Here is a 20,034-nt window from a genome sequence, read left to right on the forward strand (position 1 = left end):
ACCCAAGACCATTCATTTCAGCTGAGCTTCAGGATCCCACATGTAACAGGGGGAGAGAAGCAGCCCCTCAAAGAATCACTTTTCACTCAGTGATTTGACAAATGCCACTCTGCTCCTATTCTGCCCCAGACATTAGGCTAAGAACTGGGTTACAAACAAAATCTAGTTCCTGTTCTAAACCAGGACTCTAGCTCATCTGGTGAGTGTATGTTAACAACCAATACCTCCACCGCCCAACACACAACCATTAGGTATAGGTTGAAATGAAGTTTGCCCAAAGTGAGAAGCAATCCAAGTGTAAAAACTCACACCAGATTCAAAGACTAAGGAAGATTAAAAGATAAAAATATCTTATCACAAGTTTTCCTATGGATTTTGCTAAAATCACATACGGAAATATTAAGCTAAATAGCATACGCCATTATTTCACCTGCTTCCAATGGTGCTGCTGCTCAGTAGTAAAGCACTAGCTGAGGAGGTGTGAGAGGCCCTGGTACAACCTCCAGCACCACAAAGAAAGGAATTTCACTTGTTTCTTTTCTTAGTTTTTTTTTTTAATTGTGACTACCAGAAAGTTTTTAGTGTTGTTGTTTTGGTTTTTCGAGACAGGGTTTCTCTGTGTAAGGTTTCTTGGTTATCCTGGAACTTTCTCTATAGACCAGGCTGGCCTTAAAGTCTGAGATCCACCTGCCTCCACTTCGCGAATGCCGGGATTCAAGGCATATACTACCACACCCAGTTCACAAGAAAGTTTTTAATTAAATATACACCATAGGTTGTATTTCTACGCTGGTCACAGTCAACCAGGTTAGGACAGTGACAGGTAAGGGTAGCTAGAACATTACAGAAGGCCCAAGCAAGGGTGAGAATGTCAGTGTGGATTTCCTAGCAGTGGAACCTGGGTATCAATAAGGCAAAAGGCATAGGAAGGGCAACTGACACAGCAAGAACAGCACGTACATAGCCTGGCACCAAGAAACAATTCGGTAAGATCATTCCTGACAGAGCTTGGCAGTCAGGCACAGGGCTGAGGGCTTGGAGAAGACCCAGAGTTGGGAACCATAGATGGGGTGGGGGTGAGGCTAGAGAACAGATGCAGCCGATTAGAGAGAAACTTGGAAGCCACAGTACAGAACTTCATCCTGAAGATGGCAAGGCACCTGGAGGGCCTAGGGCAGGTTAAGAGATGAATGACCAGGAGTGAATGCAGCATCTGTCCAGTCAAGGCTGAGAGAGAAAGGAAAGGAGAGTATTAGCAGATCTACTAAGCTAGACTTGGGGTGGTTTAGTTCTCATGCCCACAACCCATTCTAAATGTCCAAAATAATCCAATTTCTGGTCCCAAGGGATCTGAATAGAAGACACAACTTGTAGTAGCAGTAGCAACGGTAGATTAGCATAGTATCATCCTTTTCAACACTGGTGTATGTCAGCCAGTACACCAGCCCAGAGAACTGGCTTTTCATTCTCATCTTGTTTTCAAAGCAGAAGTCAATTTACCAGGCTGGATTTGATAAATTCTGTCCATCTCCAACCAAGGCACTGTTGCCTCTGTCCTGGATGGCTACTGTGTGACCCTGTAAAAGTCTAAAATAACTACACTCCCCATAATGAATGCAAAGCCCCAAACAAGAATCAATCACCCACCAAGCGCTCTAAGGTCCAGTTCCAACCACCCCCTACTAATTAGTCCCATCTCCTCCCACTCTTTCAAAAAAGCCCCTTACTATCCTACACACCCTCTTCAAAGTGTACTCCAGAACACACAACATATAGTCGAACAGAGTGCTGGCTCCACACCCAGGTCCCACCACACTCGGGTGGCAGCAGAGACCGTCCCCAAGCAAACGGAAGGCCTCCAGGGTGTGACCCACTATAGAAACCCCCACCCAGTTACCACGAAGCCCAAAGCCAGGGCCACACCTGCAGCCGCTGAGGGTCCCAGGCAGGGTGACGTCCTCTTCCATCCCTGAGTCCATCATGAACACAAAGAGGTGGCACCGGTGTCTGCAGCAGCAGCGCCACTGGTTACCCCGCAGTCGCGGCGCGCTCGGTTCCCCAGGTCCCGCCCCCTCCAACCCAGCTCTTGTTCTCAGTCAAGCGGCGCCGCTGGAATTCAAACCGCAGCCGCCGCCATCTTTCCCGGCGCTTCTTCCTACGGAAACAAGGCGGGGTCATCCAGGCACGCACCGTGAAGCTTCCTAGCACAGACCCAAAACCGGGCAGGGAGAGTTTGAGTGGGCGCCATCTTAACTCAGGGCAGAACCTGTGCTCTTGAGCCTGCAATACTAGGAGAAAAGAAGCGGCAACCATGTTTTGTGTGTGAGGGCAATCGGGCCGAAGCCAAGAAGAGCGCCATATTTGTTGAGGGTAAAAGTCCGCCCGAATCAGTTAATTTAAGCGGGAGGTCAGACAGTTCAGAGTACCAGTCTCTTTGCTGCCATTCCAGACACATGACCCCGCAATCGCGCTTTGACTCTTTGTTCCCAAAAGGCTTCTTCCTTTAGTTGAAACGCAGATAATTGAGTTATGCCTCGATTTAGAAAAGTACCACCTGTGAAGCGCTATTACAAGCAGTGGTTTACAGCCGAGTTTGAAGCCGCATGCCTATAGATGTATCATCCATACTTCATGGGAATTTTGTCACTATTAGGACTCGTACATGAACAATCAGTAAACTGAGACCTAGAGAGATGAAATGACTTGCTCAAAGTAATAAGTTTACTATCCGTTAAAACCAGATCCTTAGCTCCTGGTATCAACATCTTAGCACTTTGGAACCATGTTTTAAACTTCTTGGCCAGGGAATATGTTTTAAGAAGAGACAGTTGTTCCCTTCCCAACAAAGGTTCTGACTGAATTGGGATTTCAGCTATTCCTGCCTTGAAACCCCTCCCACTCTCAGGACTTCTTCACTTTTCTTTAATCTACACAGGAATAAGGGGAGGGAAAAAGGGAGGGGAGGGAGAAGGGAACTGGAGGATGCTTGGATGTGGAACAGTTGTCCCTGGTAGTAAAAACAGTTCTTCTGTCATGACCCTTTGACTGGGCACTTTGGGCCAGACATCACTAGCTTCAGACCTTTGCCTGCTATATTCTGAGATCCTAGGGGAACAAGTGGGTGTCCATGACTGACAAGCTCAATTGTTGCTCCGTTAAAAAAAAAAAAAAAAAAAAGCTATCCTATAAGGTGTTGTAAGGATGACCTGAGATAACTTTAGAAATTCTTTCAATAGTAGTTCTCATTTCCCCACAACCCTAAACACACTTTCTTTCTTTACAAACTGGCAATAACGAATGATGTGCCCTAAATGGGGCACACAGACTATTAACCCCAAGTGTTCCGTTCTTTTTCCATCTTAAAACTTACAGTTCAGACATGAGATCTGTGATAGCTGGGGAGGAGGACCACTGAATAACCCCAATCCACGTTCATTTAAACAACCCTAATTAAACTCAGAGGGGAGGAAAAGAACATGAAAGCAGGGGTGCATAGGGACAAGAGAGTGTAATGGGAGGTGATGAAAATGACCATAACATGTTGTATACATGTGTGAACTGTAAAACAAAAACAGAAATCAAAAGAATACAGAACGTCTAGAAGAGTACTTAAATGCAAAAACCACCAGATCCCGTTATTAAAGCAAATACTTCAAGGTGTGGACAGGATTGCAGGGCAAGCAGTGAGGACGCCTAGATCCTAACTACAGCTTATCCTGTGACCACCTCGGCTTTCCCATTTTCAAAATGAAGTAGAGAACTACAGAGAATCTATAGAAAGTTAATCCCTTGACTTATTTAGAGAGGCCATGTTTGTGAATTATGAGCTTAACCCCCGGTGAACCTGGAAACTGAAAATAGAGTCAATTACACAAAGGAAAAACTATATCGGAAGTTGCTCTTCCTGCTACTGTAGCATATTCATGATTAGAGACAGAGAGGCCATTGCCCTGTTTTTCTCACTCTGGTATTTCTTTCTGCCAAGCCTAAAAGTGACATCATTCCCATCAGCTGTTTGGGCTATCTGGAGCCATCTCCTTGACAACAGCCATCCAGTCACAAAGACAGCATTATTACTTCCTTGGAAGAGGGCATTCTGCATGGCTGGAAGTGGTTTGTATCCACATGCTTTTGATTTGCCAGGAATCCACTGAAGTTGTAGCAGCTCCAAACAGTAAAGTCGCGATCACTAACAGCATGAATTGCTTTGTACAAGTTAAAACACTCACATTGCTCTTTATGTTTGTCTATCTTTTATTTCCTAACACTGGTAAGCAGGTTAGGATCACTGCCTCTCCACCTCCCACCAACCCCCCTCCCCCAGACACACACACACACACACACACACACACACACACACACACACACACACACACACATCGTGGAGATGAGAAACTCTATAGTTTAGATTCAAGGTTCCATTCATCAAAGATTGGTCACAACGCCTGTGACACTATTAGGAAATGGTGGACCATGAGAGCTTGTTAATGGGTTCTAGAAGCAGAACTCAACTTTTCACATGCCCTTGATAGAAGAATAATGCTCCTTCATCAGTTAAGATTGTCATCTTCAAACAGGCCTGCAGCTTCTGGAAGGACACACATCAAGCAGTGAGAAAACAAGAGGCATCAGCTAGCCAGCCAGATCAGCCAGATTAACCCTGCTAATGAACTGAGTGACAGAAGCCACAACCAGATCCTCTTTACCTCCCAACTGGAAGATCATGGGATCTTTAAAAGATAGAGCCTACTTTAGGGAAGGCAGGTCTTCAGAAGCAATAATGATTCAAAATACACCTTTCATCTTTATGAGTTGATTATCTCAAGCACCTTTCTTTCACTATGAACAGACTTTTAAAAAAGCAAACTAGATTCTGAAAGGAAGAAAGATATTTGTCAAAGACCAAATTTCACTTCTTAGGTTTTCATTAGGAACAGTTTCAGACTTAAAAAAATATTGTAAAAGTAGTGTGATGGGAGTATTCCCCTGTAATCCAAACGCTCAGGAGACTGAAGTGGGAGGATCATGCAACATGGGATACATAGTGACAGAGATCCCAGTGTGTGTGTGTGTGTGTGTGTGTGTGAGAGAGAGAGAGAGAGAGAGAGAGAGAGAGAGAATTCTTCATGTTTACCTTTACTCAGCTCCCTAAAATATTCACATCTTATACAACCATAACATACCTGCTGTCAAAAATAACAGCAAAAGCAATTTCACTGACACAATTCAATTTACTACACACCTAACTATAAAGTACGCAATTGCTCATTAATTTCCTTCTCTAGGTTCTTGAATGGATCCAGGGTGATAAATTGCATTTAGTGTCACATCTACTTTCTCACCTCTAGTCACTGATATTTATTTTTCATGGTATCAATACTTCCTAAAGGTTTACTCCAGGTATTTTCTAGAATATTCTTCAATCATGTTTCCGAGATTTTTTTCATGATTGAATTTAGATGATGCATTTTAAACAGAAATATTACAAAAATGATATGCTATGTCCTTCTCAGGGTGCAGAGGAGACACATGATGTTGATGTATCTTGCTAACTGGAATAGCTACTCTAATATCTAATGCCATGTTCTTTATAATAAAATTGGTGATTTGTTTCTTGTAATTAATAAGAATATTAAGAAGAACTACTTGCGATTATATAATCTGTTTTTTTTTCAAATTTCCATTGTAATTTTATCATTGGTACCTCAACCTTACCCAATGATACTACAGGCCTGGGGTGTTGAGTAAAGCACTTGCCATACAAGCATAAGACCTGAGCTTGAGTCCATATAAAATCCAGAGTCAGTAGCCAGCATTTGTAATCCCAGTGCTTATCTGCAGAGACTGGAGTCAGAGAGAATACACTGCAAAGTTACAGTACAGAAGAGGGAGAGGGGAGAGGGGAGAGGGAAGAGGGGAGAGGGGGGAGGGGGGAAGTGAGAGGGGAGAGGGGAGAGGGGAGAGGGGAGAGGGGAGAGGGGAGAGGGGAGAGGGGAGAGGGGAGAGAGGGGATCTTGTCTCAAATGGAAAGAGAAACAGACAAGCAGGGTTGTCCCATGGCCTCCATATGCATACCATGGCACAGCATGTGCACCCCTTCTTAACCATTTACTTATTATACTATTTTCATTAGTAAGGACTTACATGCATTTGGTTCATTTTATGTATTCAAATCAATTGCTATTATTAGCTGTCTTGTTGCACAAATTGCCCTGATGTGGCCAAGCTTCTCTTCTAACCTCTGGCTGTGCTGAGATTAAAAACAGTCTGTTTTGTCCAAAGGTCAGAAGTATTTCTTGACTACCCATCTGCCTTCTTATTCTCTAAAACACTTCCTAGCTAGACTTGAACATCCATAGTTTTTATTGAGAGAGAGTTTCCAATTACCACCCACTTTCCCTTCACAGTACTGTGGTTTATCAGCACTATAATAAACCCAACATCAAGCCCAAGGCTATGCACACAGTACGTGTTCAGGGTCAGTTTGTTAAATTGGTATCTTTTGGTCTCTTCTGAAGATGAGATGAGGAGGGTGATTATACTTCCCAATGACTTGTAATATAATTGAAAATAAACCAGAAGATAGAAACTCTAAGTATCTGAACAAAAAGAAATAAAGAACAGAAAATGCTGTATGTCTCATTTGATTAGTTCATCTTCAGTACATGTACTGAAATATCACACTTAGGTATAAAATTATTATGTTAATTTAAAATAAAATTGAAAAGTGGTAATATGAATAAGAAATACTCCATTATGAGGAACTGGATATAGATTATTGAAAAAACATCTATACAGTATGACATTAGACTTGCTTATGTCCAAGTTTGCTTTCCATTCCTGAGATAAACACTATGACCCAACTTGGGGCCATAAAGGATTTATTTAGAATACAGGTCCTCATCATAGACTATGATTGAGGCAAATCAGGTCAGAAAGTCAGAGAGGACAGTAAAAGGATACTTACCAGCTTGCTCATCCTGCTTTCTTTCTTTTTTTTTTTATTGGATATTTTGTGTATTTACATTTCAAATGTAATCCCCTTTCCTGGTTCCCCCCTTTTACATCCTGGGTGCTCCCCCTCCCACCCACCCAATCCCACCTCAACAGCCTGACATTCCCCTACATTGGGGAAATGAGCCCTTATAAGACCAAGGGCTTGTCCTCCTGTTGATTCCAGACAATGCCATCCTGTGCGACATATGACACTGGAGCCATGGGTCCCTAGATATGTATTCTTTAGTTGGTGGTTTATTTCCTGGGAGATCTGGGGGGTCTGGTAGATTGAAATTGTTGTTCTTCCTATGGGGTTACAAACCACTTCAGCTCTTTCAGTCCTTTCTCTAACTTGTCCATTGGGGTCCCTATGGTCAGTCTGATGGTTAGCTACAAGCATCCTCATCTATATCAGTAAGGCTCTAGAGGAGACTCTCAAGAGTCATCCATATCAGGCTCTTGTCATTAAGCACTTCTTTGCATCAACAATAGTGACAGGGTTTGGTGACTTCATATAGAAGGGATCCCTAGGTGGGGTAGTCTCTGGGTTGCCTTTCCTTCCGTCCCTGATACACTCGTATTACCTGTATTTCCTCCTGTGAATATTTTGTTCCCCCTTCTAAGGAGGAATGAAGCATCCACACTTTGGTCTTACTGCTTCTTGAACTTCATGTGGTCTGTACATTGTATCTTGGGTACTCTGAGCTTTGGGGCTAATATCTATTTATCAGTGAGTGCATACCATGTAAGTTCTATTGTGACTGGATTACCTTACTCAGGATATTTACTAGTTACATCCATTTATCTAAGAAGTTCATGAAGTCATTGTTTTTAATAGCTGAGTAGTACCCCATTATGTAAATATACCACACTTTCTGTATCCATTCCTCTGTTGAAGCGCATCTGGGTTCTTCCCAGTTTCTGGCTATTATAAATAAGACTGCTATGAACATAGTGAAGCATGTGTCCTTATTAAATGTTGGAGCACTTTTTGGGTATATGCCCAGGAGTGGTATAGTTGGGTCCTCAAGTAGCACTAGGTTCAATTTTCTGGGGAACAACCAGACTGATTTTCAGAGTGGTTGTACGAGCTTGCAATCCCACCAACAATGGAGGAATGTTCCTCTTTTTCCACATCCTTGCCAGCATCTGCCGTCACATGAGGTTTTTTTTTTTTTTTTTTTTTTTTTTTTTTTTTTTTTTTTTTGTCTTAACCATTCTGACTGGAGTGAGGTGGAATCTCAGGGTTGTTTTGATTTGTATTTCCTTGATGACTAAGAATGTTGAACGTTTCTTTAGTTGATTCTTGGCCATTCAATATTCCTCAGTTGAGAATTCTTTGTTTAGTTCTGTACCACATTTTTAATAGGATTATTTGGTTCTCTGGAGTATAACTGCTTGAGTTCTTTGTATATATTAGATATTAGCCCTCTATCAGATATAGGATTAGTAAACATCTTTTCCCAATCTGTTGGTTGCCATTTTGTCCTGTTGTCAGTGTCTTTGTCTTCCAGAAGCTTTGCAATTTTATGAAATCTGTTGGTTGACTCTTGATCTTAGAGCATAAGCCATTGGTGTTCTGTTCAGGAATTTTTCTGCTGTGCCTGTGTGTTCCAGGCTCTTCCTCACTTTCTCTTCTATTAGCTTCAGTGTATCTGATTTTATGTGGAGGTCCAAAATCCACTTGAACTTGAGCTGTGTACAAGATGATAAGAATTTAAATTTGCATTCTTCTACAAGATGACTACCAGTTGAACCAGCACCATTTGTTGAAAATGCTGTCTATTTTTCACTGGATGGTTTTAGCTCCTTTGTCAAAGATCAAGTGACCATAGGTGTATAGGTTCATTTCTGGGTCTTCAATTCTGTTCCACTGGTCTAACTGCCTGTCTCTGTAACATACCATGCAGGTTTTTATTTTTTATCATGATTGCTCTGTAATACAGCTGGATATTAGGGATGTGAAGTTCTTTTATTGTTGAGAATAGTTTTCCGCTATCCTATGTTTTTTGTTTTTTCCAAATGAATTATCAAATTGCTCTTTCTAACTCTGTGAAGAATTAACTTGAGATTTTGATCCGGATTGCATTGAACCTGTAGATTACTTTCAGCAAGATGGTCATGTTTACTATATTGATCCTGCCAACCTATAAGCATGGGAGATCTTTTCATCTCCTGAGATCTTCAATTTCTTTCTTCAGAAAAGAAGTTCTTGTCATCTTTCACTTGCTTGGTTAGAGTCACACCAAGGTATTTTATACTATTTGTGGCTATTGTGAAGGGTGTTATTTCCCTAGTTTCTTTTTCAGTCTGTTTATCCTTTGAGTAGAAGAAAGCAACTGATTTATTTGAGTTAATTTTATATCCAGCCACTTTGCTGAAGTTGTTTACCAGCTGTAGTTCTGTGGTGTAATTTGGGGGTCACTTAAGTATATTATCATATCATCTGCAAAAACTTTAACTTCTTGCTTTCAAATTTGTATTCCTTTGACCTCTTTTTGTTGTCTAATTTCTCTAGCTAGGATTTCAAGTACTATATTGAATAAGTAGGGAGAGAGTGCACAGCCTTGACTAGTCCCTGATTTTGGTGGGATTGCTTCAAGTTTCTCTCCATTTAGTTTGATGTTGGCTACTGATTTGCTGTATATGGCTTTTACTATATTTAGGTTTGGGCCTTGAATTCCTGATTTTCCAAGAATTTTATCACGCAGGGGTGTTGAATTTTGTCAAAAGCTTTCTCAGTATCTAATGAGATGATCATGTGGTTTTTTTCTGAGTTTCTTTATATAGTGGATTATGTTGATGGATTTCCATATATTGAACCATCCCTCCATCCCTGGGAAAAAGCCTACTTGACCATGGTGAATGATCATTTTGATGTATTCTTGGATTCCATTTGTGAGAATTTTTCATATTTTTGCGTCAATATTCATAAGGGAAATTGGTCTGAAGTTGTCTTTGTAGGATTTTTGTGTGGTTTAGTGTAATTGTGGCTTCAAAGAACAAATTTGGTAGTATTCCTTCTGTTTCTATTTTGTGGAATAGTTTGAAGAGTATTGGTATTAGGTCTTCTTTAAAGGTCTTATAGAATTCTGCACTAAACCCATCTGGACCTCAGCTTTGTTTGTTTGGAAAACTTTCAATGACTGCTTCTATTTCTTTAGGGTTTATGGGACTGTTTAGAAGTTTATCTGATCTTAATTTAACTTTGGTACCTGGTATCTGTCTAGAAAATTGTCCATTTCCTCCAGGTTTTCCAGTTTTGTTGAGTAGAGACTATTGTAGGAGGATCTGGTAATTTCTTGAACTTCCTCAGGTTCTGTTGTTATGTCTCCCTTTTCATTTCTTATTTTGTTATTTTAGATACTGTCTCTACCTTCTGGTTAGTCTGGTTAAGGGTTTATTTATTTTGTTGCTTTTCTCAAAGAACCTGCTCCTGGTTTTGTTGATTCTTTGTGTAGTTCTTTTTGTTTCTACTTTAGGTTGATGTCTAAGTGCAGGTAAGGGCTGGCACAAGTTAGGTCAAGACAGTTGAAACAGTTACATTGAAACAGTTACACTGAATAGTTAAAAAAAAAATAAGGCGGGGACAAAGCTTTTGCAAGGCAGAAGAGAAGAGGAAGGAGGAGAATCAAGATGGAGATGGGGAATGATGATCCAGATCTGGGTGGTCTTGAACTGCCAAGGTAATTGGGATGGATTTCTGTAGACAAATTTATCTTATCTAGGTGGGCGGTTTATATCCTTATCAATTGGTTGTGAGTTCATTGTGAGAATGTATTGTGGATTGAAAATTTAACATATAACTCTGATTGATAAATTACAGTTTATTGAGTCAGGATGTCACTGGGTTGTTGGGAGTGTGGGCAGTGGCTGTGGTGGGGAGGTGTGGTAGTCCAGACCATGCTGGACTTCTGAGTCCTGATTTTACTGGGTAGCTGGAATCAGAGATTTCAAAACTAACAGAGAGCTATGGGAAGAAATACTAATTAGAGATAAATTATGGTTAGTTTCATTTGGCCCCACAGGTTTTTATAATCTGTCCATTGTTGAGAGTGGGATGTTGAAGTTTCCCACTATTATAGGGTGTGGTACAATGTATGCTTTGAGTTTTAGAAGAGTTTCTTTTATGAATTTGGGTGCCCTTGCATTTTGATTATAGATGTTCAAAATTGAGAGTTCAATTTGGTAGATTTTTTTTCCTTTGGTGAGTATGACATGTCATTCCTTATGTTTTTTGATAACTTCTGGATGAAAATGGATCTTATTTGATATTAGAATGGCTACTCCAGCTTGTTTCTTGTAACGATGTGCTTGGATATTTTTCCAGCTTTTTACTGTGAGGTAGTGTCTGTCTTTGTCATTAAGGTGCATTTCCTGTATGCACCAAAATGGTGGGTCCTGTTTATGTATCCAGTCTGTTAGTCTATGTCTTCTTATTGGGGAATTGAGTCCGTTGACATTAAGGATATTAAGGAATAGTAATTGTTGTTTCCTGTTATTTTTGTTGTTAGAAGTGGAATTATGTTTATGTGTGTCTCTTCTTTTGGGTTTGTTGCAAGAGGATTACTTCATTGCTTTTTCTAGGGTGTAGTTTCGCTCCTTGTGTTGGAGTTCTCCATCTATTATGCTTGCTAGGGCTGTATTTGTATAAAGATATTGTGTAAACTTGGTCTGGTTGTGGAATATCTTGGTTTCTCCATCTATGTTAATTGAGAGTTATGCTGCATACAGTAACCTGGGCTGGCATTTGTGTTCTCTTAGGGTCTGTATGATATCTGCCCCAGGTCTTCTGGTTTTCATAGTTTCTGGTGTGAAGTCTGGTGTAATTCTGATATGTCTGCCTTTATATGTTACTTGACATTTTTCCCTTACTGCCTTTAATATTCTTTCTTTGTTTTGTGCATTTGGTGTTTTGACTATTATGTGACAGAAGGAATTTCTTCTCTGGTCCAATCTGTTTGTAGTTCTCTAGGCTTCTTGTATGTTCAGGGGCATCTCTTTCTTTAGGTTAGAGAAGTTTGAAGGTATGTTGTCCCTTTAAGTTGGACGTCTTCACTCTCTTCTATACCTCTTATCCCTTGGTTTGGTCTTCTCATTGTTTCTTCGATTTCCTGGTTGTTTTGGGTTAGGAGCTTTTGGCTTTTTGCATTTTCTTTGAATATTGTGTCAATGTTTTCTTTGGTATCTTCTTCACCTGAGATTCTCTTTTCTTTCTCTTGTATTCTCTTGGTGATGCTTGCATCTATGACTCCTGATCTCTTCCCTAGGTTTTCTATCTCCAGGGTTGTCTTCCTTTGTGATTTCTTTATTACTTCTATTTCCATTTTTAGATCCTGAATGGTTTTGTTCAACTCCTTCACCTGTTTAGTTGTATTTTCCTGTCATTCTTTAAGGGATTTTTATGTTTACTCCTTTAGGACTTCTACTTATTTATCTGTGTTCTGCTGTATTTCTTTAAGGGAGTTATTTATGTGCTTCTTAAAGTCCTCTATCATCATCATGAGATGTGATTTTTAAATCCAACTCTTGCTTTTTCCATGTGTTGGGGTACTCAGGACTTACTGTGGTGGGAGAACTGGATTCTGATGATGCCAAGTAGTCTTGCTTTCTGTTGCTTAGGTTCTTGTGCTTGACTCTCGACTTCTGATTATCTCTAGTGTTAGTTGGTCTTGCTATCTCTGACTGGAGTTTGTCCCTCCTGTGGGCCCATGAGCCTGTCATCTTAAGAGTGAGAGCACTCCTGTGAGACTAGTTCTCTCCTTGAAGGATTTGGGTATGAAGGGCTGTGGGACAGCCTTAGCTCTGGGAATAGAAGGAGTCTGGAAGAATCGTGTCCCAGGCTGTTCCTTGGTTTCTGTGACCTGTGTGCTCCTAGTGGGTCCCTCTTTGCGCAGTTATTGGAGCATAATTGGGGTCTCACCTGTGGTCTTAGGAGTGAGAGTACTTCTAGGAGATCATCTCTCTTTGGGCAGGATTTAGGTACGGAGGGATATGAGACAGACTTAACTCCATTTGTGGCACAGATGGAGACAGGAAGGCCCTGCTTTCTTATATAACCCAGTACTTGAAGCTGCCTAGTGGGTAGTATCACCCGCAGTGGACTTTTCTACAATAATTTTGCATTAATCAAGAAAAAGCTCAACAGACTTGCCTATAATCCAATCTGATCGAAGCAGTTCCTTAATGAATACTCTTTCACCTAATGACTAGTTTGTGTTGAGGTGACAAACAAACAGTGAAACCAATTAACCAACTAACCAATTAAACTTTTGTATTTTGTTTTGTTTTTACTGGTGTACTGAATGCATTTTATCAAATTATCAGGCCCCTTCAACAGAGAAATTCCTTGAATAACTGAAATGAACTACCATGGCCTGAGCTCTTTGAATGCACGAAATCATGAGCCAAGTGCATTGAACCCTCACAATAGCCCTATGAAGAACTGGTTATGTACCAACTTTTTAGTTTACAAGTTCAGAGAAGAAATGCATTTGACCTGCCATTGAACATGGGAACATCAAATATGCCCTTTTGCTTAAGGATCACTTGGAACTGAAAGCAAATCAGATCAGTAAGACACAGAAGGAATTATCTGCCTTTCCTCTTTCCACTTAAAATCAAACCAAAAACATCCCTCTATGAAGATATTACTCTTTCCAGTTTGCCCACATATTGCCTAGTTAATTCCCTATGCTTTACCATCTTCTGAAAGCCAGCTCCCCTTTCTTTTGTTAAAGCAGCATACTGGCCCCACTTCTTTGTATAGGGGTGGCTCTGATGTTAAGGTCCTGTTTCCCAATTGGTTCTTGATCTGTCAGTAAAGAAGCCATGAGCTAATTGCTATGTGGAAGGCATAGATGGGATTTTTGGGTCCCTGAAGGCAAGCAGATAGACACAAGGGAGGAGAGCAAAGCTTGCTATGCTTTTGATGGAGAAAAAATGATCAGCCATGTGAGATCTGGAACACAATGGCCATATAGGCTGCTCCCCAGGGTCATCAAGGATGTTTAGCAGAGACTAGATATAACAGAGCAACTAAAGTTTAGGACAGGTGAAAGGTTGTGGAGCTGAGAATATTGATGGGGGAAGTTTTTTCCAGGCAGGAGATAGATAGCACCAAAAGACAAGTTAAAATTAAACAACCATGTACATCTATGTCTTTTATCTATGGATTCAAGGGAAGCTGGATGGGAGATGGTAGGGTGGCCCATTCCCAGAGCTTAGGAGGGGTAGTAAAGCGACATACATATCTCTGAGTTTTACTTCTTCTCTGTACACTCACATAAAAGTTTTCCTCTTAAACACCACACAAACAACTAAGCAGAGAAGCTGAAGTTTGAACCTCAAGCACCTGCTTTAAATGTACAGTTATACACAAGTGATAAAAATCGTTACTTAATTGATATAAGCATAATAATAATAAACTTCAGGATATAAATCAAATCCTTATTATTCAGGTGCTGTGAAAAGTTTTGTAAATAAGCTCTATGTCCCACAAAGGGAAACCTGCACATTCCAAATTGATGCTAGTATTTCACTGAGACCTGGAGAAGGAAAAGAAAACCTCCACTGTGAGTACAATTATAGAACTTTACTTATGAAGCCTGTCTTTTATGTGTCACTGTGGATGTATGCGGAAGGCAATAAGGGATATGTGCTAGAGTATTAAACATGGGGGAGGAGCTTTTGTATTTGTACAAGAGAGAGAGCGAGAGAGAGAGAGAGAGAGAGAGAGAGAGAGAGAGAGAGAGAGAGAAGGGGTGGGGAGATCATTAATTTGCCCAGAGTGTCCTTGAACTCATTGAGTAGCTTTTACAGACCTTGAACTTGCAGTCCTTCTGCCTCATAATTGCAGTCTTGAACCATAACACTTAGCTTTGTTCTCCATCTCTTGGTGCTTCCCCCAACTAGCTATAAGACAAATTTGTTACCATTCTTATAGGGATAAAAAAATGAGTCTCTGTCTGACCTATGAACTAATTTTGTCAAAGTTGTGCAGCAAGGTCGTGGTCTTGAGCCTCAATTCTTGTTCTTCAAAACTAATACTTGTGAATTTCTTAGAACATAGAGAGGCACAGATATACGAGAAGGCAAATTGATGGGGCAGATCTTAGGATATCTAAAACTATCAGATGGCTGTAAGAAAGCCAAAGGTTACTAAAGAAATTATCCCCAAATTCCACAGAGTCTTTAAATCATGATCCCTAGCTCTTTATTTAAATATTGAAATAGTAGTGGGACATTTTGCAGATTGAAAGAACTACATAAAGTCTTATGAGTTGTAGGAGTGGATGGTAAATGTTACCTGCCCCTTACGCAGTGACTCAGTAGAAAGTAATCCTAACTTGGGAAAGCTACAGTGCCTCCTGCCACAAAGTGGTAAACATCAGGCTTCTCTGCCTTCTCAAACACTTGCCTCTCTGTCTGATACAGCATCTGGCACCCTGCGGTCTTCATCTTGAACAGATCCTTAGAGCCCACAGATAAGTGGAGAATGAACATTAGTGTAGGCTCTGTTTCACAAGCCAGGGATTCTTTGCTTGGGGAACACAGCTTTAGTGAGTTCTTATACTGTGAATTTCCTAGCATTCTCCCAGTTAGATTTGAGGTCTGCTTGGTGCAAATGATTGGACCTAGGGCCTTATACACGTTACACACATCCCCAGCCCTGTGAATGTAGTTTAAGAGATTGTTTTAGGTTATCATAAGGGCCTCAACTTCAAATTCTCTGAGGTTGTGTGTGTAGGTGTGTGTTTGACACACACACATATATATATGTAGTGTTTGCATGGGTGTGTATGGATACATGCCCACCTATACAGTTAGGGGTTGATGTCAGTTGTCTTCTATTGTTCTGTATCTTATATTTTAAGGCAGGCTTTCTGAAGCCAACAGTTTCAGCTGGATTGATTAGTTAGTACTGCCCAAGATCTGCCTACCTTCAAGCCTCCCTTCTCTTGATAATGTAATTATAATGAACCAACATACCCAGCCTTTACATAGGGGTTATGGATCTGAACTCAGGTCCAAAAGCATTTATTGCCAGTACTTTTCCCAATGAGTCATCTCCTAAAACAATTCTCTCTGTGTTTTTTTTTTTTTTGTTTTTTGTCTTTTGTTTTATGTTTGGAGATTTACTTGCTGTGTAGACAGACTGGTCTTGAACCCACATGCCTCAGCTCTCCAATGCTATGATTATAGGTATACAATGTCTCATCTGACTTAAACTTACCTTATGACTTTCATAATGGCCCTTAGTTTTTATGTTATACTGTAAGCTTCAGCATACTGACTTCATTTTGAATCTATTTTACTTCCAGAAATCTTACATCTATGGAGCCAGTGCCCCAATCTCATGGCATTCCCTGACAACATTTTGAGGGAACAGAGAAATAATCTAAATCTAAGGTGCCCAATAAAATACTCATCAGCTAGCTACACATATCAAGTGGAATATGCAAGACTCTCTTTGCAAATAAGGGAGTAAAGTTTTCTTCCAGACAGGGAAGCCCAGACTGACTTGGAACTCTCTATATAATAATGGCTAAAGTAGAAGTCATGGCAATCCTCTGGTCTCTAGCACCTCATTGCTGAGATTTCTTGATGTGAACTATCACATCATAGTTGATTTTTCTTTTTGTGAGACAATGTTTTCATGTATCCCAGGATAGCTTCAAATGAATAAGTAGAAAAATAACCATAATCTTTTGATCATCCTGCCTCTGCATCCTGTGTGCTAGGACTAGAAATTTATGTAATTAGCCAATTTATATGATGCTGGAGTTTATAAGCTAGTGCTTTATACATGTTAAACAAACATTCTACCAACTGAGCCACATTCCCAGCCATGATGTTTTCTAGTCTACTTAACTAGCTTAAATCTAACTAGGTATGATTATTTCAGCATAAACAGAAAAACATTTTCCTCACTTCTAAAAGCTTCCCAGTGGCCTAGTGAAAATGTTTCCTGCTTCATGTTGAAGATGTGAGTGTCCATATAACTGGAATGATACCATATGCTCTCATTTGTGTTGGTCCCCTCTGAAAAGAAGGGTTTTGTATTTCTGCACCCCAAGATTTACTATAGTGGTTGGCATATGGTAGATGTTCAGTGAATATTGATTAAAAATGGATGATTCAATCTTAACCAGAAGTAATAATCTTACCTTCCAAACAGTCTTTTATTCTTACATAACATGAATCATATAGATGAGGGCTCCATGAAAAACACTAACTATGTCTCCTGATATACCCTGTGGAATCTGAATTAGTTTCAGAGAGATCAGTACTTTGCCCATGCTCACTGCAAACTTAGGGCATAGACCCTCAAGCATGTATCCTCTTTACTTCACAAACACACATGTGTACACACACCCATTCTAACAGGTTAGCACGGTGATTCCCACAATGCCACAGAAAGTTCAGCCTCCTGGCTCATCTGTAGAAAATACAGAAACAGCAAAAACTTACCCTGGAAAAGTATCTCATGCCATTCCAAATGCTTCCTAAACCTAGCAATGGGTTGATTGCAACTTCAGGCTGTGTGTTGGCTTTCTCATCAGAAAACAGACCCAGACCTCACTGTAGGCCATCCAGTTCTTTACTCACTAGAGAAAGAACCACAGTGTATTTATTCTTAATGTTCTCCTTGAAAACTTCTTAAGTAGAAGGGGTGAGGTGGTGTTGGGCACTATTGGCTACAAGTCTTCCCACATGTTTTTTCAGCAAGCCTTACTGGAATGCTAGAAGCTAATCATCTTTTCTTTTTTTACAGGTGATACCATAGGTTAAAAGCAAGATTAAGATGACTGCCTTAAAATTCTGCAGCTGACAAATTTGCATTGGAATCTGTTATTTCTCTGCTTCAAAGAAAATGCTCTTTGTCATGTGGCCTATTATGTAGAACCTAGACAAATAGTTTATTTTTTTAATCAACCCCCCCAAAACCCCCAAATCTCCACCCAGATATTTACAACTCCCAACAGTGATGAAATTACAATTGTGACATAGCAACAAAAATATTTTTTATTGGATTTTTTATTTACATTTCAAATGTTTTCCCCTTACCTGGTTTCCCCTCCATAAACCCCCTATCCCATCCCCTCTCCCTCTTCTTGTATGAGGGTGTCTCCCTCCCTAACCATTCACCCCTTCCCGCCTCCCAGCCCTGACATTCCCCTACACTGTGACATCCAGCCTTGGCAGGACCAAGGGCTTCTCATCCCATTGGTGCCCAACAAGGTGATTCTCTGCTACACATGCAGCTAGAGCCATGGGTCTGTTAATGTGTAGTCTTTGGATAGTGGTTTGGTCCCTGGGAGCTCTTGTTGGTTGGTATTGTTGTTCTTATAGGGTTGCAAACCCCTTCAGCTCCTTCAATCCTTTCTCTAACTCCTCCAATGGGGACCCCATTCTCAGTTCAATGGTTGGCTGCTAGCATTCGCCTCTGTGTATGTCGAGTTCTGGCAGAGTCTCTAAAGAGACAGCTACATCAGGCTCCTGTCAGCATGCACTTCTTGACATCAGCAATATTGTCTGGGTTTGGTGGCTGTATGTATATGGACTGGATCCCCAGGTGTGGCAGGCACTGAATGGCCATTCCCTCAGTCTGTGCTCCAAACTTTGTCTCCATATCTCCTCCTATGAATATTTTTGTTCCCCCCTTTTAAGAAGGACTCAAGCATCCGCACTTTGAGTTCCATGTGGTCTGTGGATTGTTTCTTGGGTAATCTGAGCTTTTGGGCTAATATCCACTTATCAGTGAGTGCATACCATGTGTGTTTTTCTGTGATTGTGTTACCTCACTCAGGATTACATTTCCTTTTGCCTATGAATTTCATGAATTCATTGCTTTTAATAGCTGAGTAGTGCTCCACTGTGTAAATATACCACATTTTCTGTATCCATTACATTAACATTCTAGGACTCAGATTTCATGCACTGTGGTTGCCAGGAGCTCAGGGTAGAGTTAGGCATCAATTTACAACAGACTTTTTAGCATGAGTTTTCTTCTTGAGAGACAAAGAGACAGACTCAAGCAGAGAGATGGAGACAGAGATTAATTTTATTTATGATTATATGTATATGCTAAGTTTCATCAGCTTCTATGGAGCTGGAATTACAGGTAATTGTGAGCCATATTGCTGTCTGACCTGGCTGCTGGGTATTGAAATTGGGTCCTCTGGAAGAGCAGCAATTTCCTTTAACCACTGAGCTATCTTCCCTATTTTGGGAGAGTTAGGAAGTGTGGCCTTATGGAGAAAGCATGTTACTAAAAGGGCAGGCTTTGAGATTTCATTAGATTTGTTACCTCTTTACTTCCTGCTTGTGGTTTAAGATAGAGCTGTTTCTTCAGCTGCCTGCCACCTCCTACTTCTGTTCCATCATGGAGTTTAATTCTCTGGAACCATAAGTCCCAAATGAATTCTGTCTTATATAAGTTGCCTTGGCCAGGGTGTTTTGTCACATCAATAGAAAAAGTAAAAAAACATAGACATTGGTATCAGGAAATGGGCTATGGCTATGAAAAACCTGACCATATTGGTTTTTCGGAGGAATGTCTAAGGTTTTGGAATGTTAGACTAGAAAAATGGTTGAATGGTATAAGCAGAGCTCAATGGTCCAGAAAGAAAACTTAAGAAGACACTAATGCCTAGAGCAACAGGGATTGTGAAGTTCTAGCTCAAGAGATTTCAGGCGGCAACAATATTAACAATTAGACTAGAGAACATTCTTGTGATATTTTGGGGAAAAACATGGCTGCTTTCTTCTCTTGATGTAATAATTTGCCTGAAGCTAAGTTAGAAGGCAATAGACATTTCTTTTTGATGGAGGATATTTCAAGACAGCCTAATATTTGGTGTCCACGGTTATGGAGAGCCATTGAGTTCAGGTGTATGACTGTGAAGTCCCTGCATGGAGACCCTGAGAGGCCATCGTGTGAAGTTGTGAGAGTGAAAGATGGTTTGCTTTAGAGACTCCTAGATGTTAAACGTTTCAGAATCAGGAAACATCTACCAAGAACCATTGCACAGT

The 20,034-nt window shown here is 40.5% G+C and overlaps 1 protein-coding gene and 1 long non-coding RNA gene across 16 annotated transcripts in view; one reads left to right on the plus strand and one right to left on the minus strand.

The window, feature by feature from the left end:
- Window positions 1-2,246, minus strand: part of Cdk5rap2 (CDK5 regulatory subunit associated protein 2) — a 168,604-nt gene extending 166,358 nt beyond the window's left edge. For 14 of the 15 annotated variants that reach the window (XM_039109347.2, XM_063287220.1, XM_017593184.3 and 11 more), the window contains exon 1: window positions 1,924-2,246. In XM_039109347.2, coding sequence (XP_038965275.1) covers window positions 1,924-1,982 — 59 coding nt within the window. In that variant the 5' untranslated portion in view covers window positions 1,983-2,246. The remainder of the gene's footprint in view (window positions 1-1,923) is intronic. The other variant, NM_173134.2, reaches the window with a different exon arrangement.
- LOC120102900 (uncharacterized) lies at window positions 2,238-18,018 on the plus strand. The gene is made up of 4 exons (XR_005504807.2): window positions 2,238-2,370; window positions 3,986-4,113; window positions 14,457-14,570; window positions 17,774-18,018. It is a non-coding gene; the product is annotated as an uncharacterized LOC120102900 (long non-coding RNA).
- The last annotated feature ends 2,016 nt before the right edge of the window (window positions 18,019-20,034 follow it).

This window comes from Rattus norvegicus, chromosome 5, assembly GCF_036323735.1.
Source record: "Rattus norvegicus strain BN/NHsdMcwi chromosome 5, GRCr8, whole genome shotgun sequence".
In the NCBI taxonomy this organism is placed as follows: Eukaryota; Metazoa; Chordata; class Mammalia; order Rodentia; family Muridae; genus Rattus; species Rattus norvegicus.